Source organism: Vipera ursinii (genome assembly GCF_947247035.1).
Source record: "Vipera ursinii genome assembly, chromosome: 9".
NCBI lineage: Eukaryota > Metazoa > Chordata > Lepidosauria > Squamata > Viperidae > Vipera > Vipera ursinii.
The window spans coordinates 21,220,535-21,247,831 of record NC_139523.1 but is presented as its reverse complement, the minus strand read 5'-3'; the positions used below and the strand labels follow the sequence as shown (position 1 = coordinate 21,247,831).

Below are 27,297 nucleotides of genomic sequence, written 5' to 3'. Positions count from 1 at the left end.
TTACACACCAAAGGCCTTGTGTGCAGACACGCTTGGGGGGGGGGGAAATGTCTGACCTGGGTTGCTTTTACACCCTGTTGCAGGTAGAATTAAAAATGACTCCGTACAGGATTTAAAGTCGTTATCACGTTATCTTCTAAGGCTGCTCCGCTGAGATTAGATCCCTTTTTTAATGTTTACTCATCTGCAAGCACAGTTCGGCAAAGGTTCTCTGCAATTAAGTTTCCCCTTGCAGGTTATTCCCCGTTTCATTGCTCTTCTGTTCAGTTTGTTGAGGGATTACTGGTGATTTGCCACTTAATTAGAGTGCTTCTGTTCTCCACAAAGGGGGAGATGGCAGCTTTAATTACTTGTTTATTTTTCCCCCTCTTTATTTTATAATGACAAACTGTCTTTTCACAATAAAGGGGAGGGGGAGAGTTAAAGGAAGCCAGTTATTAATCCCCAACCCTCAGCAGGAAAGAAAAATTGACTAATTGATAAACAATGAATCACTAATGTCTACCTCCTAAGCAATAAAAGAAGAAAAAGGGCAGCCTACCTAATCCTTGGTATTACTTTAATTCATACTACAAAGGCCGATGCTGTAATTGGAGTTTACTGTAAAGATACCTTTTTTAAAAAATGCGGACAGTGGTAAATCACAACATACAGGTAGCCCTCAACTTACAACCGTTCATTTAGGCACTCTTCAGTTAGGACAGCACTGAAGAAGGGAGACACCCAGTCCTCGTACTTACAACCATTACAGCATCCCTGCGGTCACATGATCAAAATTTGGGCCCTTGGCAACTGGCATGGATTTGTGACAGTTGCAGCATCCAGGGATCACGTGATCAACGTTTGTGAACTTCACAGCCCACTTCTGAGAAGCAAAGTCAGATTCATTTAATGACGGTGTGCTTCGAGTAAATAATGATTTGCCTAATGACCACAGCAAAAAAGGTCATGAAATCGGGCACAACTTACGTAACAATCACCTTGCTTAGCAACGGTCTTAATTATGGTTGTAAGTCAAGGATTACCTGTACCCTTATAATAGAAGGTAAATGAAGCAATCAGCTGTAGATCACTTTGCTTGTCGATCGGAAGGTCGGCAGTTTGACGGGTCGAATCCCGAGTGTCGTGTAACAGAGTGAGCGCCTGTTACTCGTCCCAGCTTCTGCCAACCTAGCAGTTCGAAAGCACGTAAAAATGCAAGTAGAAAAATAGGGACCACTACGGTGGGAAGGTAACAGCGTTCCGTGCGCCTTTGGCGTCTAGTCATGCCGGCCACATGACCACGAAGATGTCCTCGGACAAGCGCTGGCTCTTCGGCTTTGAAACGGAGATGAGCACCGGCCCCTAGAGTCGGAAACGACTAGCACACATGTGCGGGGGAAACTTTACCTTTACCTTTAAATGAAGCAATCAGCTGTAGATCACTTTATCTTCCAGTGACATCTTTGGGACCTAACTGGGTGGCGAAGACCTATCAGCGGGCAGAACAGTGTTTTCAGGTGCCGGGTTGCTGATCCACAATTTTTTTCCTTTCATCCTGTTGTCTGCAGCTCTGTGCCACAAATGAGTCACCATAACAGATTTTCAACTACTTTTCAACTCATCTTTGGTTGCAAGATTTTTATTTTGTTTTTGTTTTTAATTTTAAAAAAAGACAGGGAAAAAAAAAACACAAAACCACGACAGAACCAAATGAAAGAACAAATTAAAAAAGCACTCAGAATATTTGTTACATTATCATCATCATTTTTTTTCAAGTCACTTCTAAGCCCCACAGTTACAAATAAATTAACAAGACAGGATCAGACCCCGGAAGATTAAAAATTCTTTTTTAAAAAAATGAATACTAGGAACTAACTACCTTTGGCAAAGTTATCACACGATTTTCCCACTGCTCCCAGGTCGGCTACAGCAACAGGCCAGTCATGTTGGGGTGGTGTCGGCAAGAATCTGGGTTCTAGTGCAGCATCCTTCATGCAAAGGCCAGCCCATTTGATCCACTCCTCTAGGGCTATCAAACTGACCGACCCTCCTGGGCATATAAACACTACTCCCTTTTTTCACATAACCTCAATACTGGTCAGAGTTGATAAGAGAGCAACCTGGAGAAGCCAGTTCATGGAAGGCAGAGGACCCTCCATTAGACCTGAACCTGGTCACCGTCAAGGTTTCTAAAGGAGATTCGTGTCCAACGATAAATAAAAGCCCAGCTTCAATTTTCTTTGATACAAAAATGCGCTTGCATCACAGCTGAATCCCAGCTATCCTCCAATTTAACCCTGATGTACAAAGTGCCAGTTACATCGGGGAAGCCAGGCCCACGGAGCAATGTCCAGCACCTAGTGTGTCTTTTTTTTTTTTCCCCGCGTCTTTGTGGATGCAGTCTTCAGTCCTTAGCATGGTTCCATCCTAACCACGTTTTCCAGGTTGATAGATAAAGCATATCGTCGGAACCCTAGAATAACACCTGAATAGATCAGATTTCGTTGGACCTGGGCTGTCCTGCGGATCTCCCTCGATGGGGTGTGAGGATGCTGCGCCTGATCCCCACCACCCCAAACAGACCTGTACAGCACACACCCTTAATAAAGCTTTTCTATTTGGTTTATCATTAAAGTATATGAGGTATATGGCGGGCTATCTCCAAAGAGCCTTGTGGTGGATGTCTTGGCACTGTAAGGAGAAGGAGGGGGTGGTTAGCCTGTCTCCCTCCCTTGTGAGCCCCCCCCAGCCCTGGGTCAGGCACTGGCACGGAGGCGTGTGAGCAAATATTTGGTTTGACAGCTTTGGTTTTACTTTATTTCCTTCCTCGTTCTAAAACTCCTAGGAGTGGGGAGCTCAGCAGGGCAAAGAGACGCTGCTATTTCCTAAGCATCTTCTTTAAAAAAAAAAAAAATTAAAACCCAAACAAAAACCAGCCAGTTGAAGTAGTATGTGGACTACAGAGGCCTAGTTGGTTATGGACCTTGTACTATCATGCCGCATAAAATCATCGGCCAAATTAGAACTAAAGATCAGGCAGTCTTGCTCTGGATCATTCAACCCGAACCATCCCTGTACCAAAATAAGTTTTCTGTTTCATGTCTTATATAAATCACCAATTTGGGAGGGGAGACAGCGATGGCTTAAGATAGTCTCTCCCACATCTCCTTCCCTAAAGCTAACGCCAGGCCATCTTTAAAAGAGTGGCATCACTTCTGCAACGTGCTGATGTATATTTTCTTCTGTCCCACTCTGGCCAAACATTTGGCTGGTTTTTGAAGGCCCAAAAAAGGGAGCAATTACCAGCCACCCCCTTTTCAAACCTTTTTCATCCTTCTGAAAAAGCTGATGCTCCTCGTCTCCAGGTTGACAGCAATCTAACCTATTTCCCAACATCCTTACCTGCCCTATAAATCTTTTGACGGTATCCCTCCATGCCATTCAACCACCACCACTCAGCTCCATGCATGGAGATAGGGTCATTTTTGGTCTAGAATCAATTCTTTTTTTAAAAAAAAAAACAAACACATTTTGGTTTTTGGTATTTTTTGTTGTTTTTTGTTTCATTTTTTCCCCTTTTTATCTTTTTTTTTGGCTGCAAACCTTTAAGCGTTTGTTTTTTTTTGTCGTTTTTTCTTAATACAGTAAGAAGCGATAAAGCGGAACATAGAATTTTCTCTATTAAAAAAAAATAGATACCCCCCCAAAAAAGTAAAAACGAAAGAAAAATAACGAAGATCACTAAAACAGTTACATTCCACCTAGAAACACGTTCAGTAGCACATGAGAGAGAGAGAGAGAGAGAGAGAGAGAGAGAAATAGAAAATGAGAGAAATATTTCTCTCCAATGTTTCCCCCCCCCCAGACGTCCACCATTATCCCATAACTGAAATCTTAAGGGCTGAATAAATACTTGGCAGTTCTCTCTCACTCACGCACAGAATGGGATGAAAACTCTTCTTTCTTTTTTTCAAGTCAATCTTTTAAACGAGGTGTTTCCTGGTTTGTTGTTGTTGGTTTTTTTTTGTGGTTTTGTGGTCGATTTGTTTCCGTTTTGGAAAGTTTCACAGTAAAATTTTTTTCTCCTTCTTTTCTTATCTCAAACCCACCTGAACGTTTTATTAGCACAGCAAAAGCAGGAGATAAAATGAGGTTGAGGGTTTTTCGTTTCTGTCCTTTTAAGAAAGGTTCAAAGTCCTTTTGTTGTGTTGTTTGCTTGTTTATCTTTTTTTTTTTAAACTGTCCCTTTTGTTTGGTTTTTTTTTCTTTTCTACCAGATTGCAGTTATGCCATGGCTAACTTCCTTCTCTGCAACAGCAAAACTTTGGTTTGCAGGAGTTGAAAATAAAAGACAAAAACATTCAAAGAGCGCCCAAAACGTCAATTAACCCACCCAACGTATTAAAAACAAAAAAACGAAAAACCAAAACCCAGACCATCCAGTTAAAACAAAAAAAAGAAGACCAAGAGAAAAGAAATGTACAAAAAAAAAGTTTAAGAACAATAAAATAAAAATAATAAAATTAAAAAAAAGTGTTTTGAGAAGCCATTTTTAAAGCTTTCCAGACTTCTGGGAGAAAGTTACAGGATCTTCCGATCTCCCCCTCCCCCTTCAGTTGATTTGGTTTATTTGTCTCTTTGACATTGATAAAATCCTGGCTTCTCAACACAACTTTCCATGAGGTATTTTTTTTTTTTTTTAGGACAGAGAAAGACGGTTGAGCCATTTTGCCTTAACCAGAGAAAGTCAAGATCTCTCCTTCGTTCCCATTTTCATCCTTTCTTTTCCATTTCGAAGTTTCTTGTGGTGATTTATTTTAGCTTCCTTTGTTCGTTTTGGTTGGTTCTTTTTGGTTAAAAGTTTCTCTCTCGCCTCCGAGTCTCTGCGATACCCACTTTCTGAGGAGATTTATTTTTTTTTAATCTCTCTTCTGTCTTTGCTTTTATTTATATTCCCCAATGGTCTTCATTTTCTTGTTTTTTGTAGTGATGTCTACCAATTTTTGGTTTATTTTTTCTGAAAAATGTAAAGAATGCTGAAATTCCCATATATTTTTTTTTGTTTTGGTTTTTGTCAGGCACTGGTATATGAGTATTTTTTTTCAGAACACAGCTATAAAAATAATAATAAAAATAAAAAACCACACATCCCGTTTTCAGAAAAATAACCCGATAATAACCCCAGGCAAAACCAATTAAAAAAAATTTTTTTTAGCTAAGCTCAATAGAAAATTAAAGCTGGCAAACACAAGATTCGAGCGGATAGAAAAAAAGTACAGATTTAGTGCTGCCTATTCTTAAAAAGTTGAAGACTGAGACTTTCAATAATGCTCGTCCTGCAAAAAGTACTTATATTATAAATCCTCTGAGAAATCCAGCTAATATTAATAAAGTAATTCCAGCTGGATGTAATTCCTTCATCCTTATGGTAGGAGTGAGGGAGTTTTTGAGAGAGATACAAACAGGCATTGCAAATATCTGGTTTTTGATGCATCAAATGCTTGCAATGCATCCATATCTCAGGAGGGTCTTCCACATAGAAATTTTGTAAACTGTTTCCCCACCTCGTTCCTGCTTCAATACCCAGAGAACTAATATAGATATTGGCTGGCAAGTAATCTGAATTTTGTGATCACAAACTGCTTCAGTGGAGCCTACTCCATGGCTGATTAATCAAATAGTCTCTTTGCAAACAAGAAGCAGCAGAAATAACTTCAGGAAAATTCATTGCAGGACATCAATCAAAAAAACCAGTTTCCATAGTGGGAACCCGGTGTCTGATTTTCATTATTGCCTTTGAAAATCCCAGTCTTCATTTCTTATAAGAATCCCCATATATGTATAAAGCTTTGTATTTGTTCCATTTTTTAAAAAAAAAAAGAGCAAAAAAAAAGCAGAAACATTTGTTAACCATTTAAAAAATAAAGAAAATATTTATAGGAAGATCCTAAAATTAAATCAATCCATTCTTTTCCCGCCCAACCCTTTCTGGATCCAAGGAAAAGAGAAAGAATAAATAAGAATAAATAAAAGCATTTTGAAAGACATTCGACCAGACACTGAAGATAGAAAAGTTTGTAAAAAGCTTTGGGTGAAGCTAGAACTGGTGATTTTTTGGTGTGAGATTTGTATTCCCCTTAAGGATTTTTTAAAGGTTCTTTTTAAAGTATTTTTTTTTCTTTTTCTTTTTTTACAAAAAAAAAATCATCCCCATTTATTGGTTTCCTTTCTGATACTGTCCAGGAAACGAGCAGATGAGAAGAAAAAAAAAAGAAGATAAATCGTGAAAAGAAATCAGACCGTCGACTGTCACCTTTTGCAGAGGGGAAAAACAAATGAATGCCAAAGGTTTGGGGAACTTTTTTTTTTGGTTTCTTCCTTCCCCCCCCCCTTTTTGCTTTGCTTGTTTGCTTTAGGTTATTATTATTTTTTGGTTGTTGGGTTTTTTTTTTGTTTGGCTGTTGCTGACATTTCTTTGCTTGGTTTTGGTTCGTTTTGGTTTTTTGTTTTTTTTTTGTTTTTTGGTTTCATGTGTCGGTTTGTACGTCCACTCCTGGCTACCCCCCGCCGTGTCAGAAAAGGCAGCGTGGATGCTCCTGAGTCCTCACTCCATCTTGGCATCCGGTTCGCTGGATCCAGGACCAACTTGCCCCATTGTCTGCGCCATGTCAGTGGAGGAGCTGCATGAGGAACAAGAGGAGGAGGAGGAGGAGGAAGAGGAGGAGGAGGAAGTCAGGGTAGGGGACTTGCTAGGCATAGAAGCAGCCACGGCAGCAGCAGCTGCTGACACCAGCCCCACGCCTCCGGGGGCAGCACTCAGCAAAGGCAGGCCCGCGTGGTTGAGGAAGAGCGGCGAGGTCACGATGCTCTGGCTTCCAGTCGTGCCTGCACTGGTACCCAAAACCAAGTTGCCACTGGCATCAAGGCTGGTAATTGGCAGGCTTCCACCAGTGGCCAGGGCTACACAAAGAGAGAGAGAAAAAAACATTGGTTAGGCCACATCTGCAATGGCTTCTCGCCCTTGGCCTTGGGGTCAATGTAGAATTGGTCCAAAGGAGAGAGAGAGAGAGAGAGCCATTGGAGAGTGCCATCTTGGAGGATAATCTTGCAGGAAACCGTCCTTATCTTTGCACAAAATATTTTAGAGGCTTCCTCTTTGGGGATTCTTCCTCCATGTCAAAAAAAAAAAAAAAAGACTGGCAGAATTGAAATGGCACTTCCTTGTCCCTCCCACAGCTCTATCATTTCTCTCCCCCAACTTGACTCACACGGAAAAGACACACGGTGTGGGAAGACAGGTTGCACAATCAATGATTAGCATATATGATGTGAAGGATGCATGTCATGGAGCGTGAAGCCTTCTGCTATGTGCAAATTCAAGATGGAATGGAGAAGGACCTCGAGATGAATGAGGAGAGGTTGTGAGGGACTCCACTGACTGGCTGCACTCTCACGCAACTGTACCGCACTTGCACACCAGCTCCCAAACAATCATCAGGTCAGACCAAGTTGTAGGTTAGCGGCATAATTCAGTAAGAACACCCTTGACAGAAGAAACCGTGTGCTCTCTTTATCCCACTGGCTTAGACAATTTCTATCTGCACATTCCCAAAAGATCTGCAAAAGATCTTAGATGAAGCAAATTAGCTGGGTCAGGGTCCTGGCTTAAAAGAACCCAGATAATCAGCTTTACCACACCAGGGGTGAGGGGGTTAGAAATGGCACTGATCGCTCTTGTGGATGATAAGAGTCAGCAATCTGTTTGGTCAAGTCCAACCTTCAAATAGCATGTAAGGACTTCCACAGAATCTCCTGTTTAATTCCAGGCGGAGATCTACAATTGAGATCATCCCTATTATTTGTTCATTTGATTTAAGAGCCGCCCGATTCCAAAACAACTCTGTTGTTTTACAATTATAATAGAGGGGAAAAAATGAAAAAGAACTGATGGGTTTGGATAAACCACACATGTTGAGGATACCTTTACTTCAAACTGATGGATGATCTTCCCTGTTGGCTTCTTATACGGGGTAGAAGTTAAATACGGGTAGTATTGCCGACTGGCTGAGGAATTCTGGAAATTGGAAGTCCACAGGTATTAACGGACACTCCTGAACTACATCCTGGCCAAATGTCTCCTCCACTAGCTCTGGAAGAGGTGATGATGTTCCCAAAGGAACAAGCTCATGACTTGGAGACACTCCTGAGTTTACAGCTTCATTCTACACATAGGAAATGCCTTATACATAATCAGTTAAAATCTCTTCAACCGTGGGGCAACCATAGTTATTTTATCCTCACACACACACAAGCATCTCCCAAGCTTCGTCAGACAAGCAGCAATCCACGGATGTTGCGCACTCGACATGCAGCCTCTACAACCTCGCGCCCATTCCTTCGCACAGTTTTTCTCTCACGCCAGCCAGCCCGTGGAGTGAATGGCAGCCACGACATCCAGGGTTTTCGTCTTTCTTTCACAAACCTTGTATGGTGGCCAGTGGGTTGGTGGCCATTAGCGCTGAGTTTAACCCTGCATTCACCCCTAGCACTGTGCTTCTGCAATCAAACCAAAGGCAGCAAGTTAAAGTGGGGGCTTTGGGGTGGCAAGGATGATCATGCTCTTGTCACCCCCATGCCCCTTTTTCCTCTCCAGTGTGTCCAGGAATGTATCGGTAGAATCCAACTTACAAGAAGAGATTTTATATCTTATTCTTTAGAGCACAGGTGTCAAACTCGCTGCGTCACGTGACGTGTCGTGACGTATGGTGACTTTTTTCACATTGCCAGAGCTGGGGTGGGCGCGACCTCCACATGATGCAACCGGTCTGTGGGCCGGCAGTTTAACACCCCTGCTCTAGAGCAAAAGTGGGGAACTATGGCCTCTTTCTGACTGGTGGACTTCAACTCTCCTGGCTGACTCAGGAATTCTGGGAGTTGAAGTCCACAAGTCATAAAAGGGCCATAGTTCCCCACCCGTGCTCTACGGTAAGGTCTGCCCCCAGCCTCCTATCCAAAGTCCTGGCTCTGCTGGATGGCCTGGGGTTCAAATGGCGGGGTTCCCTTCTGGAGGTGGCTGCTGGATTGATGGCAGTTTCCACCTCCCTCCCCTTCTGTTCTCCACCCGTCCATCTTTTTCAGCGATGATATTGATGCATTCTCACTGTGTTCTTTTTTACTGTTTGTTGCATTGTTCTATTATCTTACTGCTGTTCTCTTTACACTCTTTTCATGTCTTCCTTTTTATTGTTGTCAGCTGCCTAGAGTAACCTCACAGCAAGATAGGTGGCAAATAAATGCAACAAATAATAATTCCTCTTTCTCACACTGATTGACTTACCTACTTATTATCCTGTCAGTTACCGAAGTGGCATAGAAATTCGCAATAAAAATAAACCCATAAATGCAACAAACCCCAATGTAAAAGCAGAGATCTTGAAGAACAGTTAAGGATCCCAAGCCTCTTAAAAAAAAAGTTTGGGGACCTTAAATGAAAGATGGGCATGTCACGGGTCCCATCGATTAGGAATCTACATTTGGTGGGACCACAAAAAAGGGCCTTCATGGAGGTGGCCCCTTCTCTATGGAATATCATTCCCCTCAACGTATGATTGGCCCACACTCTGAAAGGCCCTAAAAATGTGGGTTTGTCAGTGGGCCTGGGGACCTCCAATGGAGACGGGGCCAATCAAGTTGATTTGATTGTGTGATTGCTGGCATGGGGGTGGGAGTGGGGTTAATAGGTGGATTTTAAAATGTTCCCAGCATCATCTGTGTGTGAGTTGGGTGGCTGTATACTGTAAACGTGTTCAATAAAGACAGAAACCCAGAAGTTCATCCCCGTGACTCAACATAGAATGAAGGCTACTGCTAAGCTTGTAAGCCGCCCTGAGTCTTCGGAGAAGGGCGGGATATAAATGGAATTTTTAAAAAATGATAGCAGTGTTCCAATATCTCAGGGGCTGCCCCAAAGAAGAGGGGGTCAAGCTATTCTCCAAAGGACCTGAAGGCAGGAGAAGAAGCAAGGGATGGAAGCTAATCAAGGAGAGAAGCAACCTAGAACTAAGGGGGAAATTAATCAGTGGAACGACTTTCCTCCAGAAGTTGTGGGTGCTCCAACCCTGGAGGTTTCTAAGAAGAGACTGGACAGCTGTCTGTCTGAAATGGTACAGAGTTTCCTGCTTGGACTAGAAGACCTCCAAGGTCCCTTCCATCTCTGTCATTCAGTTAACGGGGTGTTAAAGAAGCCCCACCGAGGATCCCAGCCCAATCTCTGAAGGAACTCAACCCTCTAAAAGCTTTTCCAGTCGTGCCACTTACCCTGTACTGGGATTCAGGGCTTGCAAGCTGAGAGCTGGATGGCTGCTGCTCTGAGGACTGGGATTTGTGCTGTTGCTTGGGGGTGGAGTGACCGAGTTGAGGGTGGTGACCCCTGCTCCAACCGCTGTCCGACTGGGGGTTAGGGAGCAGACTGTCGGGGACAAGGTAGTAACTGTCCCAAAATAAGAACAGGAAGTTAAAACGAGAGCTTGGCGCAGAGAACCCCAAGCGAGGCATTCTGTCTTCACACAATGGAGCCCAAATATTTCCGTTGCTAAGCAAGACAGTTGCTCAGCGAGTTAGTTCCCTTTTACGACCTTCCTCGGCATGGGTGTTAAGTGCACCCCTGCAGTTGTGGCAGGTAACACAAGTTGTTATGTGGCTTCCCCACTGACTTTGTGAGAAGGTTGCAAAAGGGGATCAGATGACCTCCAGAAGACTGCAACCAAGCGCCCATCCCCCGCCCCTTGGTTTCAGGCATCCAACACGATCAGCCTCTGCTTTTGTCCTCTTACAGTCCAGGGTCCCAACCATCTCAAAAGCCCCTCAACCCTTTGTGGGTCAAAAATCAGGATGCTCTTATGTGCCTGCGTTTAATGAACATCATTTTTGCACAGTCCCAACATTCCACCCCGGCAAACTTATTCTAAAGGGAAATAAAGGAAAGGCAAATAAGGTTCCTCCTCAAAAAAGGGGGAACGTGTACCTGTTGTGCTCAGACTACTGGAAGCCTGGGAGAGGGGCAAACTTGTGCCGGTGCCTGGGCTGGTCACCTGAGGAACAGAAATATAGAGATGAGAATCTGTCACTGGGTAGACATAATGGGTAGACACATGTAACCGTTAGCAAGCTTTCTCTCGTGCACCACCAGGGGGCAGGAATGACTTTCCAAAAGTGCTATTCAGGACTTGTTGAATGGAGGAGAAAGCATCAGCCATAGTGGAGAGCACGTTGATGACCACCAATTGTATCTCTGAAACCCTGGCTGGCCAAGAGATGCTGCCAAGCCATGTCCTAGGGCAGGCAACCTTGGCTCTTTTAGGACTCGTGGACTTCAACTCCCAGAATTCCTGAGCCAGCCACGCTGAGGGACAAGAGAGAGGTTTCCAAGCTGAGCCGTGCTGGCTCAGGAATTCTGGGAGTTGAAGTCCACGAGTCATAAAAGAGCCAAGGTTGCCTACCCTTGTCCTAGGGCCTGGAGGCTGTTGGGAGTCTGGATGGGGAGGCACATTTGGCTTAACCTCTATTTCAGTAGCTGTAGGTTCATGGACCAGTCAGTACTGACGATTTTCCAAGCTTAGTTTTCTCTTGGGTTGCATTTCCCCAGATGGAAGTGGCATGGAGTTTGGGGGTTTACCTGCACTGGTTTACTTGCTCAGGGTTGAACGTTATATGTCTATAATTTGAAGGTGCTTCTAACACGAATAAAGTATCTGCACTGATAGGCCCTGCTTTATGACCCTGTAGTCCCTAATTGGGGTAGAGTTGGGATGACTGGATGGAGTTGAACATTTACTGGCCAGATGCCCTTCCTGACACCTAGGCAGAGTTCACAGCAGATATTTTTCCTTTTCACCCTAGGAGAGAAATAACTGTCGCTACCTACCGTGGGATTGAAATTTCTAGCCTTCCAAGTGGGAGGCAAGCGTCTTCATCAGTAGACCACCAGCTGCTCATTCATTTGGTTTGAGTGTGCGTGTGTGTGTAAAGTATATGCAGTATAAACTCTAGATAGATAGGATAGATCAGGGGTGTCAAACTCGCAACGTTACGTGACGTATCTCGATGTATCACGGCTTTTTTACATTGCTGGCAATGGGGTAGGCACGGTTTCAGCGTGACGCATCTGGCCCGCAAGCCAGCAGTTTGACACTCCTGGCATAGATAGATAGATAGATAGATAGATAGATAGATAGATAGATAGATAGATAGATAGATAGATAGATAGACAATAAGATAAAATGGATAGATTAGATAGAATAAACAGATATAGATATAGAATAAACAAATAGTAAGATAGATAGATAGATAGATAGATAGATAGATAGATAGATAGATAGATAGATAGATAGATAGACAGACAGACAGACAGACAGACAGACAGACAGACAGACAGATAGACAGACAGACAAACAGACAGACAGACAGACAGATTCTGAATAAGTGGCATGGTGGTCTAGTGGTGCAGATGCTCACCTGCCACTTGTTCGTTTTGTAGTCCCGTACCCCTTTTGGGGTGTGTGTGTGTGTGTGTGTAGGGCTGTAGAAGAAGGGCAAAGAAAGGGGTAAGGGAAGTACAAAACGAGAAGACAGCAGGCAAAAATAATGTAAGACGTATCCCTCGAGGGACTTTTGCAAATGCCAGCATCCCGTGAGAAAGCCACACGGCGGGTCAACGGAGAGCTGCTGTCACATCGGAGGGAAAAATGGGAATTTACCAAGTGAGGGCTGTAGCCAGCAGGCTTGCTCTGGGCAGGCAATATGGGAGCAGAGCTGCAAGGGTTGATCCGTTTCTCTTTCTGGCGGCGGTTGCAGAACCAGACACGAATCACCTCCTTCTCCATGTTCAGCTGTTCGGCAATAAGTAGGATCTCCTCTGAGGTAGGCTTCTGGTTCTGTCAGGGGGGAGGGAAGGATAAGAAGTGAGAAGTGAATAGCGAGCAGCAGGACAGGGAACTATTCTTTCAGGGTCTGCAAAATGGATAAAACTGATCATATAGCCGCCCATATTACCTGTATTAAAAAAAAATTCTCGACTTAGGGCCACAATTGAGCCCAAACTTTCTGTTGCTAAGCAAGACACTTGTTAAGTGAGTATAACCCCATTTCATGACCTCTATTGCCACAATTGTTAAGTGAGTCACTGCAGCTGTTCCGTTAGTGGTTGTTAAGCGAATCAGACTTCCCCACTGGCTTTGTTTGTCAGAAGGTTGCAAAAGGGGATCACACGACGCCAGGAGACTGCAACCGTCATAAATATGAGACTCCGGGAGACTGCAACCGTCATAAATATGAGACTCCGGGAGACTGCAACCGTCATAAATATGAGCCAGTTGCCAAACCTCTGAATTTCGATCATGTGACTACGGGGATAACTGCAACGGTGGTAAGTGTGAAAAACAGTCATGTCACTTTTTTCACTACCGTTGTAACTTCAGATAGTCACTGAACAAGTGGTTGTAAATCGAGGGCTACCTGTATAATATAGGCAACTATGTAAATGTTTTAAATAAATGCAGGTCGTCCTCGACTTATGACCTCAATGGACCCCCCCACCTTTCGGTTGCTAAGCCAGACATTTGTTAAGGGAATTTTGTCCCATCTTATGACCTTTCTTGCCACGGTTGTTAAGCGAATCACTTGCTAAGCTAATAACAAGACCGTTCAAGTGAGACTGGCTTCAGTTGACTTTACTTGTCAGAAGGCCACAAAAAGGGATCGAATGACCCCGGGACTATTGCAACCGTCATAAATATGAACCAGTTGCCAGGCATCCGAATTTTGAGCATGTGACCGCGGGGGAATGCTGCAGTGGTTGCAAGCGTGAAAAACGGTCATTAAGTCCCTTTTTCAGTGCCGTCGTTAACTTTGAATGGTTACTAAATGAACGGCTGTAAGTCGAGGACCACCTGTATAGGAAACCCATTTTAAATGGCCCACTCTAACTGGAAGCATTAAAGGAAGCAGCCCAGGAGAAAAAACTTTACTTAAGTTTCTTCTCCACTGCCCAGCGCAACGCCTATTAATTTGAAGAGGGAAGAGACGAGGGAAGGCAGATTGCTCGGGGGGGATTGTTTTTACCGCTAGAAAGCTTTTTTCCAATGCAAAGCGGACATTGGTCTCAATGCTGGTCCGTTTCTTACGACGTCGGCCCGGCAGCCCATCAAAACCCAGGTTGGGGCTGCTCAGCTGGTTGGGGCTGGGAAGCGTGGAGTCCACAGACATTGTCTCTGTAACATGTTGAGGACAAACATTGACGCACCTCTTGAGTAACAGCCACGAGGCACGTCGCCCCTATGACTCGACCCCTCCTCTTTCCATCTCCCTCTTTTCAGCTGCCTGCTTTCCTCAACCTTCATCCACTCCAGGAATTGGCATCACTTTTCTCTCCCACCTAATTGGAGCTATGTATGTATGACTGCATCCTTTGTCGAGGGAGCAAGCACCATTATTTCTTGTCTTGCCTTCTGGTGCTTTGGAAAATAGGTTGACCCCTTCTTCTTTGTGGCAGCCCCTTAGACATTGGAACAATACTATCATGTCTCCCCTAGTCCTCCTTTTCACTAGATTAGGTAAAGGTAAAGGTTCCCCCGCACACGCATGCTGGTCGTTTCCAATTCTAGGGGACGGTGCTCATCTCCGTTTCAAAGCCGAAGAGCCAGCGCTTGTCCGAAGACGTCTCCGTGGTCATGTGGCCGGCATGACTAGACGCCAAAGGCGCACGGAACGCTGTTACCTTCTCAGCGGAGTGGTCCCTATTTTTCTACTTGCATTTTTACGTGCTTTCGAACTGCTAGGTTGGCAGAAGCTGGGACCAGTAACAGGCGCTCACTCTGTTACGCGGCACTCGGGATTCGACCCGCCAAACTGCCGACCTTCTGATCGACAAGCTCAGCGTCCTAACCCACTGAGCCACTGCGTCCCTTCAGTAGATTAGATATATCCAATTCCTGCAACAGTACTCCATATGTTTTAGCCCCCAGCCCCCTCATCATCTTTGCTGCTCTTCTCTGCACTCTTTCCAGGCCCGCAACACCTTTTTGTATATTGTGGTGACCAAAACTGGAGCAATAGCTTATGGGTGAATGCAGCTGGGTCTTCCCTGTTATCTTCACTGCCACTTTCAGAATAACCTCCTTGACCAAACTCTCTTTTCCTTCTCTGGCATTCTTCACAAACCTCCTTTGTCCCAACTCCCAGGAGGATCATCCTGAGCAGAGCTCAGCTTTATCACACTCCACCTGGCTTTCCTTACCGGCGTCATTCAGCCATTTCTCCAGAAGAGGTTTGAGCTTGCACATGTTCTTAAAGCTGAGGTTCAGTGCCTCAAAGCGCGAGATGGTCGTTTGGCTGAAGTCATTCCCGTAAAGCTTCCCCATAGCCAACCCCACATCGCCCTGGGAAAGATGGAGGGAAGAAAAAGGAGAGAGGCAATCACGGAGAGAATGCCAACCCCGTGTGTATTCCACGATTCCCTGCAAATATATTTCCACTCCGCGCACCACTCTTCTTCTTTCATTAGGCAGAGCTACACCTTACTCTTCCTCCTCCCAGCCAAGCAGTCCGAGCTGTACCTGTGTGAAGCCCAGCTTGATGCGGCGTTGTTTGAAGGTGCGGGCGAACTGTTCCAGCTCCTCCAGGTCGCTGGGCTCCTCGGGGTGCGAAGGGGTCTCCAGGCATTTGGGCGGCTGTGAGTGAGTGAGGTGGGACTCGGGGAGGCCAGGCCGAGTCACTTGCTGGCGAAGAGGAAGAAATAAAAAAAAAAATAAGATGGAAATCCAATAGACCCCCTGAAGGACCGAACGTAAGTCCAGGCAGACCGTATGACCAAACTCAAGCGCAAAAATAAATCTAACGGATTATTTAATAGCCAAGGCGATGCCTGGGCTAAGGCGGGAGGCGCTTCCCGCCCCCCCCCCTTCGTGAGCCGCAAAAGCCGTTTACTTCTTTCAGTCTTTGGCGGGTTAGGAATGGATGTTATTTGCTCTCTGAGATTCAGGGCTTCAATGCTTGCAACTAATTTAACCCTGGAGAAAATGAACCAGTAAAGGGAACAAAAAGAGGGCAAACCACAATATTTGCATGGCGTTGATTTCCTTCTTTACCTCAACGAGCGTTTTACACAGAGAAGCCTTTTTTTTTTCTTTCCTTCCTTGCTCACCTGTGCTGGGAGTCCTGCACGAGGCTGGTTCGTCAGGAGGCTCCCTGGATTTTGCTGAGGTAGCTGAAATAAATTTGGTGTCGGAAGCAGCCCTGTGGGGGAAGTGAGGGAGGAAAAGACTGGGTTTATCTCTGGAAAGACCCAACATATTTTTGTCCTTTGTGGGCCAAATTACAGCCCAGTGAAGTGATAAGCAGCAACAGCTTAAAATTTAGGGCCACCTTAAGCATGAAAGCCAGTTGGGTGACTTTGGGGCCGATCACCAGGAGACGGTGAGTTCTAGTCCCCCTTTAGCCATGAAAGCTGACTGGGTGACTTCGGGCCAATCACCAGGAGACGGTGAGTTCTAGTCCCGCCCTAGGCATGACTTTGCGGCTGATCACCAGGAGACTGTGAGTTCTAGTCCCCCTTTAGCCATGAAAGGTGACTGGGTGACTTTGGGCCAATCACCAGGAGACAGTGAGTTCTAGTCTCACCTTAGGCATGACAGCCGACTGGGTGACTTTGAAACAATCACTCTCTCTCGGTCCAACCCACCTCACAGGGTTGTTATGTTGTGGGAAATAGGAAGAGGAATTAGGTACGTCTGCCACCTCAAGTTATTTATTAAAATAATAAAGGAGGGATGATTTTTAAAAATAAAAAAAAGATGATCTTCTCACCTTGCTGCCCCTGCTGGGCCTGTGGCAGCAGGAACTGTGCAGGTGGCTGGAGGGGGTGCCCTGGGACAAGGACTAACTGCTGGAGCTGCAGCAGCTGCTGGATATCCTAGAAGAGAAACAACCGGGAGGAGAAACATGGCGGAAACATCTCCGCCACAACACGGAGATACCCTATTTTCAACGCGGTTGAACTTCTGGAGAGATTCCTGAGAATTATACTTGCCCTGAGACCACTAGTCACCTTTCTCCCCTGGAACCACGGCTCCCATGAGCTTCCCAGAAGAGAGGTGCTGACTAGGGGAACAGTTTCAACGGACAGTGCAAGGGTGGCCATGTCTCAGGCCATGGGAGGAGCGGTTTTTCCTCTGAAAGATCCCTCCTTCCCTTCCAAGGGCAGGTGACCTGGCAACGTAGAGAACCGCAAAGCGCCCTGCTTCGTGCACAAGCCCTTACCTGTGCCGTCAGCTGGATTGGCTGGGACAAGGCCAGCTGGGGCGTCTGGGGCTGGCTCTGTGGCGCTGGCAGTTCAGCCCCAGGTTGCTGAGAGGAGGCCGCGGCAGCCGCAGCAGCGTTAGACTGCTGCACGGCAGCTGCCAAAAGCTGTGCTTGCGCCTGCTGCAGGAGCAGCTGCTGCTGGGCAGGCATCAGGGCAGTCAGCTGTACGAGAGAGGGGGCAGCAGGGCGGGCAGCAAGCAGGAGGCAAAGAGACAGGGAGGGAGGGAGGGACGGGAAAAAGGAAGGAAGGAAGGAAGGAAGGAAGGAAGGAAGGAAGGAAGGAAGGAAGGAAGGAAGGAAAAAGGAAAAAGAAAAGAGGAAGGAAGGAGAGAAAAAGGGAAGGGAGGGAGGAAGTGTCAGAGAGAAGGAAGGAAGGAAGGAAGGAAGGAAGGAAGGAAGGAAGGAAGGAAGGAAGGAAGGAAGGAAGGAAAAAGGAAAAAGAAAAGAGGAAGGAAGGAGAGAAAAAGGGAAGGGAGGGAGGAAGTGTCAGAGAGAAGGAAGGAAGGAAGGAAGGAAGGAAGGAAGGGGAGAGGAAAAAAGGAAGGAAGGAAAAAAGGAAAAAGAAAAGAGGAAGGAAGGAAGGAAAAAGAAAAAGGGGAAGGGAGGAGAAAAAAGGGAAGGGAGGAAGGAAGTGTCAGAGAAGGAAGGAAGGAAGGAAGGAAGGAAGGAAGGAAGGAAGGAAGGAAGGAAGGAAAAAAGGGAAAAGAAAAGAGGAAGGAAGGAAGGAAGGAAGGAAGGAAGGAAGGAAAAATTGGAGGAAGGAAAAAAGGAAGGAAAGAAAAAAGGAAGAAAGGAAAAAAGGAAAAAGAAAAGAGGAAGGAAGGAGAGAAAAAGGAAAGGGAGGGAGGAAGTGTCAGAAGGAAGGAAGGAAGGAAGGAAGGAAGGAAGGAAGGAAGGAAGGAAAAAGAAAAGGGGAAGGAAGGAGAGAAAAAAGGGAAGGAAGGGAGGAAGTGTCAGAGAAGGAAGGAAGGAAGGAAAAAAGGAAGGAAGGAAAAAAGGGAAAAGAAAAGAGGAAGGAAGGAAGGAAGGAAGGAAGGAAGGAAGGAAGGAAGGAAGGAAGGAAGGAAGAAAGGAAAAAAGGAAGGAAGGAAAAAAGGAAGGAAGGAAAAAAGGGAAAAGAAAAGAGGAAGGAAGGAAGGAAGGAAGGAAGGAAGGAGCAAGTTAGTCAACTACATTCCCTGCTCTCAGCAGAGCCAGAAACCTTCTCAGACAGACTGCCAGGCAGTTCTTCTTTGGGCAGAGGCTCATGCACAACAGGGAGAGAAGGGGGGGGGTGTTGCTCATGGCCATGTGTGGAGGTTCAAGGAAAGGTGTCCCTGTTGGATTCCTCCTTGTCCATTGGAAAAGGCACCGGAGGGATGGGGAGGGTTGCTAATCAGAGGGAAGCATCAGCCGAGTGTCACTAGGCAGGGTGGAATCGTATCTCCTTCTCCAACAGCCTTGCGGGTCAGAGGCTAAGTTCGCTCCATCTGCTTCCCCAGCCTCCATCCATCCCCCCCCCCAGAGCAGAACGGAAGAGAACGAGGGGTGCCCAAACTACCCATTTCTTTCCCTTCCTTGTGTAGGTCAGACAACCTCTCCCAGCGTGATGTAGGCCAGGTACTTGGGGATTACAAGCAGTCCTTGACTTACAGCCATTTGTTCGCATGCAGTACTGCGGGCTACTTCTGCTGAGTGCCGGCTGCCTGCAGTTCGATCCTGACTGCCTCAAGGCGGACTCAGCCTTCCATCCTTCCAAGGTGGATAAAATGAGGACCCAGATTGTTGGGGGCAACAGGCTGACTCTGTAAACTGCTTAGAGAAGGCTGTACAGCCCTGTGAAGCGGTATATAAGTCTAAGGGCTGTTGCTACTTGTTTAGTGACCAGTTATAGCGGCACTGAAAAAGGTGATTCAGACGACCATTTTTCCGCACTTATGACCGCTGCAGCATCCCCACAGTCTCGTGATCAAAAAATCCAGACGCTTGACAACTGGCTGGTACTTTTGATGGTCGCAGTGCCCCAGGATCACGTGATCCCCTTTTGTGACCTTCGGACAAGGAAAGTCAACGGCCAAGCCAGATTCCCTTAACCTCCATTTTACTAACTTACTAACTTGCAGTGAGTGATTCACTTAACCATTGTGGCCAGAAAAGTGGGGCAAAATGGGGCGAAACTCACTTAACAAACGTCTCGCTTAATAACAGCAATTGTGGGAACAATTGTGGCTGTAAGTCGAGGATATCATACTTGTGTAAACATCTATTTAAGTAATGTCTACTGTAGATAACAATGCACTATTTAAGTACACTCAGCATGGACATTCTCCTTTCAGAAGGTTGCACGTATTGTATGATCTAATAATCCTACAGTGAATGTCTGAACTTGCCAGCCTGGATTGCAACCTCCACTTTCCTCAACCTTTGATCCTCGGGGCAGAAATAATTCGAGAGGTTTCAGTATTGTTCTGTTCCACCTCGCCTCACTTCACCCAGAGGTGAATTGCCCAAATTGCCAGCTGCACTTACCCCAGCGAGTTGGCTGCCTGCTAACATGAGCTGGGCCTGGGGAAGGTGTGGCTGCTGAGTTTGAGAGGCTGGGGCTGACGCTGGAGCTGGAGGCATTTCTGCAGAGTCTTCAGCTTTGATCTGGAAGGGAAGAATAATAATAATAATCTTGAGTTGAATGATCCATTAGTTATTAATTAATTATTATTCTTCATTGAAGTGTTGCGTTTCCACCAGACTGTGAATCTCACTGTAGATTACCCATATAGCGTAATGGCAATAGGCGCCTTGCATGCAATTATAAAATATCTGGAGCACCACTTGAACACCCTCAGCATTGACACAATCGCCATCAGTCAATTGCAAAAGGCAGCTTTACCGGGAACAACTGACCTCCTGCCACGATAACTTCAAACATCATCAACCATCCACATCTGCCTATCTCGGGTCCTTGGGAAGGACTTGATAGGTAGATAAAAATGCCAAATCCAGTCCAAACATCTGGCTGACTGTGGGACCAACCACAATATAGATAGTCCTCGACTTACAACAGTTACAATGGCACTGAAAAAAGTGACATGACCGTTTTCACACTTACGACTGCCGCAGCATTCCCCCATGGTCATGTGATTAAAATTCAGATGCCTGGCAACCGACTCCTATTTAGGACGGTCGCAGTGTCCTGAGGTCACGTGGTCCCATTTTAGGACCTTGTGACGAGCAGTCAATGGGGAAGCCAGACTCACTTAACAACCGTGTTGCTAACTTAACAACTGCAATGATTCACTTAACCACGGTGCCGAGAAAGGTCATAAAATGGGGCAAAATGGCTGAACCAATGCTTCACTTGGCAACGGAAATTTGGGGTTCAGCTGTGGTTGTAAAGGCAAGGGCTACCCAATAAAGGCAATTTTGCTTTCCAACCCCGCATACCATACGTCTTTCTGACACTACTCTTTTCTTGCTGTGCCCAAACTCCACTATTAGAAGGACAGATAGCTCTTTTCTGGTATTTTTTTTTTAAAAACCCTCCTCTGAAGTGAATAGCTACGTCTCAATCTAGAACCAAGGCTCAAGAAAGGAAATGAGGTAGCTGTCAGAAAGATCTTGCACTGGATGGATTCAGCCCTCTCTCCCAGCAGCAGGAAAAAGAGGGCGATTCAGTGGAGACTCTGAATTTCAGCCAAAATCCTGTGCGCCTCGACTTGAGGAATTCCAAGCAAGGGGATCCAAACCCTCCAACTTAAATCTCTGCTGCACAGCAGAAATTGAGTAGGGGGCTCTTTGTAGGGACGAGAAACAATGCACTGCAATACATTCACATCCCGCCCACTGACCAATGCAAGATGATTTATCGTTACTTGACTTCCTGTTTTGCTGGCAGGCTTGGGGCACAGGGAATTCCCCCCCTTAAACCAGCCTCGATTCACAAGTTCCTATCAAGCTGATAACAAAAGCGCAGCGCACTTCCCATTGGGGTCTTTCTTTGTAAGCGTGATTTTGACCTACAATGTCCAGCTCTGGCCCTCGTTGGGAGGGGGAGTTTCGGGATTTCCAGGGGAGCAGCCTGAAGGGCCAGACCAGAATTATTTGCAATATTGCAGAAAGGGCAACTTTTAAAATTATGTTAAAAGCTGAGCAGTTGAAGTTACCTAATTCTATGTCACAAAGAGAGAGAGAGAGAGAGAGAGAAAAGAAGGGAACAAATTGTGGTTTGGGCAATATGCAAATTTTTTCTGTGCAATCAGTTAATCAAAATGCAAGTGATTAATCCAGTGTGTGTGTGTGTGTGTGTGTGTGTGTGTGTGTGTGTGTGAGAGAGAGAGAGAGAGAGAGAGAGAGAGAGAGAGAGATTATAGTTTTGTCATAGCATCATTTAAGCAAGCTTCAACGGTTTTTGTCTCATTTTAAAGCTTGACAGACCCTAGACAGGCAATTTAAAAACTGGGGTGCTGAATCATGGGCTAGGATCTCCCCTTTCATCATACCTCCAAGACTTTAAAAGATTATGTATATAATCATTGACAAATATGATGTTTGTTCATAAAGATGTCTCTGTCATAAACACTTAGTGCACAGTTACAGTTTTGAAGCATTAGCCTAGACCAGTGCTTCTCAACTATGGCAACTTGAAAATGGGTGGACTTCAACTGCCAGAATTCCCCAGAACAAAAGGTGACCACTCCTATCATCTCGTCCCCAAGAGTCCACCATTTTCCTCTGCCCTGGACTGAAGTTGAAGACCACCTCAACACAGCTTCTGACCCCAAGTCAGTCCAAGCCAGTCTGAATGCCAGATGCCTTTAGAGCAATGTTGCTCAGCCTTGGCAACCTTAAGCGATGTGGACCTCAACTCCCAGAATTCCCCAGCCAGAAATGCTGGTGAGGAATTCTGGGAGTTGGAGTCCACCCGTGTGAAAGCACTCAAGGTTGAGAAGCATTGGGAATTCGGAGAAGAAATGAGATCACCTAGTGCAGGGGTGGGGAACCTTGGCTCTTTTATGACTCGTGGACTTCAACTCCCAGAATTCCTGAACCAGCATGGCTCAGCTTGGAAACCTCTCCCTTTCCCCTCAGCGTGGCTGGCTCAGGAATTCTGGGAGTTGAAGTCCACGAGTCATAAAAGAGCCAAGGTTGCCTACCCCTGGCCTAGTGGATCTGCAGGTAGGCAGAGAAAAGGTGGGACTTACCTTGGTGCCCGTGATGGTTGGGGATGGGGAGAACGGGGAAGATTTGCTCTGCTGAGTCTAGAAGGAAGAACACAATGCAACATCACAACTGACCACCTGTGGCCCACCTCAAGAAACAAATGCTTCCATAATCCTACTGCTTCTGTCCAAATGTTCTCACCTGATGGTTTGTGTCAGGTCCATTTCTTTCTGTATCTAGAAGCAAAAAAGTTAAATTCATCACATAGGGTCCATACTAAAATAGGGACCCTCAAGAACCCCCAGCCTGATCTGAACAATCCACCTGTCTCCCAATCTCCATAAGAGATTCTCAGAAGCTGATCCATTTGTTTCTTTCTCACATCTCTGGATAGATCCTGTGCCTACCTCTGCGGCTTACAGTGACCGGAAGAATTCCGTTTTTGGTGAAGATGTTTCTACCAGATTGCAGCCTTATATCAACATGTGAAATCATCGGGACTGGGCCACGGACCAGAGAATGGGGACTGCCCAAGGGAGCAGAACTGCCTTATTTACTTCAATCAGAATAGAGCTGGGAGGGATCTTGGAGGTCTTCTAGTCCAACCCTTTGCTCAAGCAGAAGACCCTATACCATTTCAGACAAGCGGCTGTCCAGTCTCATCTTAAAAACCTCCAGTGATAAAGCATTCACAACATCTGGAGGCAGGTCGTTCCACTGGTTAATTGTTCTCACTGTCAGGAGGTTTCTGCTTAATTGCAGGCTGCTTCTCTCCTTGATTAGTTTCTGTCTGTCCCGTTGTTTCTTGTCCTTCCTTCAGGTGCTTTGGAGAATAGCCTGACACCCCACCCCACCCCCTCTTCTTTGTGGCAGCCCCTCATTTTATTATTTTATTATTTTATTTATTTGCTGATGGTGGCCCAGAGGCCGATTTTTCATCGCTGCTTCAACGGCTGAAGTGGCACCCAAACCAATGAATACCAATTAGTTGGTTGGCTTGTTTTTAACCATTTAGTCGTATCTTGACTCTTGCTGGCTTTATAACCAAGTGCTCGCCATGCTACCCTGTCAAGAATAGCTTCTTTCAATTGTTGGATGATCAATTTTGCACCAGATTTGATGTTCTCAAGCCAGTGTGTTCTTTCCTTGCCCTTTCTTCTGAATAACAATATTTTACACTAAACCTGGCCTGATGCCTCTACTTGGTCCATTCTCCTTTGCTTAGTGCCTTTATGTTTCACAGAACAGTAACTTTTAATCGGGTTTTCCCCCCCACTGCTTGGTTTCTCCCATTCTTCATCGTTTTCTCTTGTTCCCCTTCGCCCGCTGCTTCGGATACGAATTCTGATTCACGGCCCAAACTGGCTAATGCAATACAGTAGCACCGAGTTGTCTCAGGAGTATATTAACACTATTTATTAGGCCTAATGGCTCCTTTATATCTTGAAGATGACTGGGAAAAAATTGTGTGTGTGTGTGTGTGTGTGTGTGTGTGTGTGTATAGGTGCTCATCTCCGTTTCAAAGCCGAAGAGCCAGCATTTGTCCGAGGATGTCTCCGTGCTCATATATATATATAAAGCCAATTTCTTGCTTCAAGACTGACTTTTCGATTAAGGCTCTCCCACGGAAGAAGGGGGTGTGACCCTACTACAGGAATCTTCTTTTATTTATTCATTCACTTGCATTCTGTATTTTTAATACCTTCTTAAATTTAAAAGGGGACGCGGTGGCTCAGTGGGTTAGGACGCTGAACTTGTCGATCAGAAGGTCGGCAGTTTGGCGGGTCGAATCTCGAGTGCCGCGTAGCAGAGTGAGCGCCTGTTACTCGTCCCAGCTTCTGCCCACCTAGCAGTTTGAAAGCACGTAAAAATGCAAGTAGAAAAATAGGGACCACTACGGTGGGAAGGTAACAGCGTTCCAGGCTAGTCATGCCGGCCACATGACCACGGAGACGTCCTCGGACAAGCGCTGGCTCTTCGGCTTTGAAACGGAGATGAGCACCGGCCCCTAGAGTCGGAAACGACTAGCACGCATGTGCGGGGGAACCTTTACCTTTACCTAAATTTAAAAAGAGAAAGAAAATGAATGAGCTTCGAAGAGGCCACCGCTGCAGCGGTTCTTATTCCAACCAGCCTCTGCAAGAGCCTTTCTATGAATGAATAGGTACATTCTTAGCCTTCCCATCAAACCCAGTTACCTGTGTGGTCTTCTTGAAGCTCCAGGCGCATCTTTTCCAGTTCCAAAGGCTTAGACATTCTTACTTCTGTGAGGAAAAAAAAAAGGAAGGGACCCAAAAAAACGGAAAGGACAACGCAGGTGAGTGTCGAACCAGACCATAAAGGCAGTGCCAACAGAGACCTATATACAGGTAGTCTTTGACTTACCACAGTTCGTTTACTGACCGGTCATTTAGTGACGACGGGACTGGGAAAAAAGGGATTTGTAAACCACTTTTCACACTTAATGACCATTGCAGCATCCCCATGGTCACATGATCGAAATTCAGAGTTCTCGGCAACTGACTCATATTTATGACAGTTGCCGTGTCCCGGGGTCATGTGATTCCCCCCCCCCTTTGTGACCTTGTGACAAGTAAAGCCATTGGGGAAGCCAGAGTCACTGAACCACTCTGTGACTAACTTAACGACTGGCGTGGTTCACTGAACAACTATGGCAAGAAAGGTCGTGAAACGGGGAAAAAATTCACTTAACACATGTCTCACTTAGCAACAGAAATTTGGGGCTCAACTGTGGTTGTAAGTCAAGGGTTACCTGTACTGCCCCATAGTGCTTGATGGCCCCCTCTAAGCAGTTTACGGAGTCAGCGTGTTGTCCCCCAACAATCTGGGTCCTCATTTTACCGACCTCGGAAGGATGGAAGGCTGAGTCAACCTTGAGCCGGTCAGGATCGAAATCCAGGCTATGGGCAGTTTGCCTGCAATACCGTATTCTAACCACTTCACCACCACAGGAAGGAAGGAAGGAAGGAAGGAAGGAAGGAAGGAAGGAAGGAAGGAAGGAAGGAAGGAAGGAAGGAAGGAAGGAAGGAAGGAAGGAAGGGCAATAGCAGATGCACTTAAGATTTATATACTGCTTCACAGTGCTTTATGGCCTTCTCGGTTTACAGAATCAGCATATTTGCCCCCAACAATCTGGGTCCTCATTTTACCGACCTCAGAAGGATGGAAGGCTGAGTCAACCTTGAGCCAGTCAGGATCAAACTGCTGGCTTAGGGCACAGTTTGCCTGCAATACTGCAATTCTAACCACTGCACCACCATGCCTGTGTTATGTGCCAAATCTATGCAACATAACATGACTCGCACCAAACCAACCAATGGAAAACTTGAGAAATGGAGAGAAGCCAACACATGCATTTAAAAAGGAAGAAATGAAACAAAAAGCTTGACACTGTTGGGTTCTCCCATTGGTACATTTTAATGTGACACTGCAGAATTCAAACCGCATAAAATCCAAAAATGAATGCCTCATAGATGTCAAATTATTCTAACATCCCATAACTTCAAAACTTCCCAAACTATTGCTCGTGAGTTCTCAGTGTTTTAATCTTTGTAAGCTGCCTAGAGTCACTGGTGTGAGATGGGTAGCTATATTAAAAAAAAAAGATTATTGCCTGCATATTTTTTTTCTCTAAATCTCTTCCGAGAAATAAAATGGTTTAATCTTGGTTTTCTTTTAATGAAAACTGTAATTCAGCAAAGCAAGCTGAAAAAAATCCCTGAGAGATCTAGGCTACGCCGTATATTCCTGCTTGGAAGAAAGGAGACCTCTTTCTCTCACCCCCCATTAGAGACCCTCGCCTAAATCCAAGCGTTTTGCTGAGCCCAGAATGACAGATATTTAAAAGATTAAATGTTCTAAAACATTTGGGCAAATGAATGCGTGGATGGATAAATGGGAAAAAGGAACATACAGAAATGAATGTATATTTGGCAAAGGCTAAACAGAAATATGGAAGAGCACCATAAGATTTTGCTGCCATGCAGCAATTATCTAAATTATTGCAGATCACTTAGGGTACCTGTAACTTTGTCAAGAATTTGTTAATCTTTCTCTTTCTTTTTCTTTCTTTCTTTTCTTTTTCTTTCTTTCTTTCTTTCTTTCTTTCTTTTCTTTCTTTCTTTCCTTCCCTCCATCTCTTTTCTTCTTTTTTCTTCTTTCCCTTCCTTCCTTCTCTCTTTCTTTCTTTCTCTCTCCCTTCCTTCCTTCCTTCCTTCCTTACTTATTTATGCATGCATGCATGCATGCATGCAATATCTAAACACCTCCTCCATGGTGGGCAGATAACAATGCAAGAAAATAATACAAAACCTCAATAAATAAAATAACATCCAGTGGCTTCAGAAGTCACCCAAATCAAAAGATGCTCAAACCAAATAATTCTCAGTTGTTTGTGAAATGCAAGCAGGGATTGGGATCATCCACAGCTTTGGCAGGAGGGTACCCCAAACATGGGGGCCAGCACTTGGAAGGCTTGTTGTCTGGTTCACACCCCATACGATTTTGTAAACCCCTCAACAGGCCCTCTCCATATATCAGGACTAAATGGACACATCCTATTCTAGAAAGCATTGCCTGCTATCTTCCTAGGACAGGGGTAGGCAAACTTGGCTCTTTTATGACTTGTGGACTTCAACTCCCAGAATTCCTGAGCCAGCCATGCTGAGGGGAAAGGGAGGGGTTTCCATGCTGAGCCAGGCTGGCTCAGGAATTCTGGGAGTTGAAGTCCACAAGTCATAAAAGAGCCAAGGTTGCCTACCCGTCCTAGGACAACTTCTGTTTTCAGGAACCTGTGGTTGTGCA

The 27,297-nt window shown here is 45.4% G+C and overlaps 1 protein-coding gene across 1 annotated transcript; it reads right to left on the bottom strand.

Moving 5' to 3' along the window:
- Window positions 1-1,612: 1,612 nt before the first annotated feature.
- On the bottom strand, window positions 1,613-22,766 carry POU2F2 (POU class 2 homeobox 2). Its single transcript, XM_083369401.1, has 14 exons — window positions 22,675-22,766; window positions 22,515-22,571; window positions 19,846-19,965; window positions 17,296-17,499; window positions 16,843-16,948; window positions 16,181-16,272; window positions 15,594-15,755; window positions 15,275-15,416; window positions 14,101-14,249; window positions 12,738-12,914; window positions 11,006-11,072; window positions 10,300-10,471; window positions 8,465-8,538; window positions 1,613-6,942 (listed from the first exon to the last, which is right to left on the bottom strand). The coding sequence occupies exons 1-14, from the start codon at window positions 22,732-22,734 to the stop codon at window positions 6,587-6,589; spliced, it is 1,938 nt and encodes a 645-aa protein (XP_083225527.1). The 5' UTR covers window positions 22,735-22,766; the 3' UTR covers window positions 1,613-6,586.
- Window positions 22,767-27,297: the final 4,531 nt, after the last annotated feature.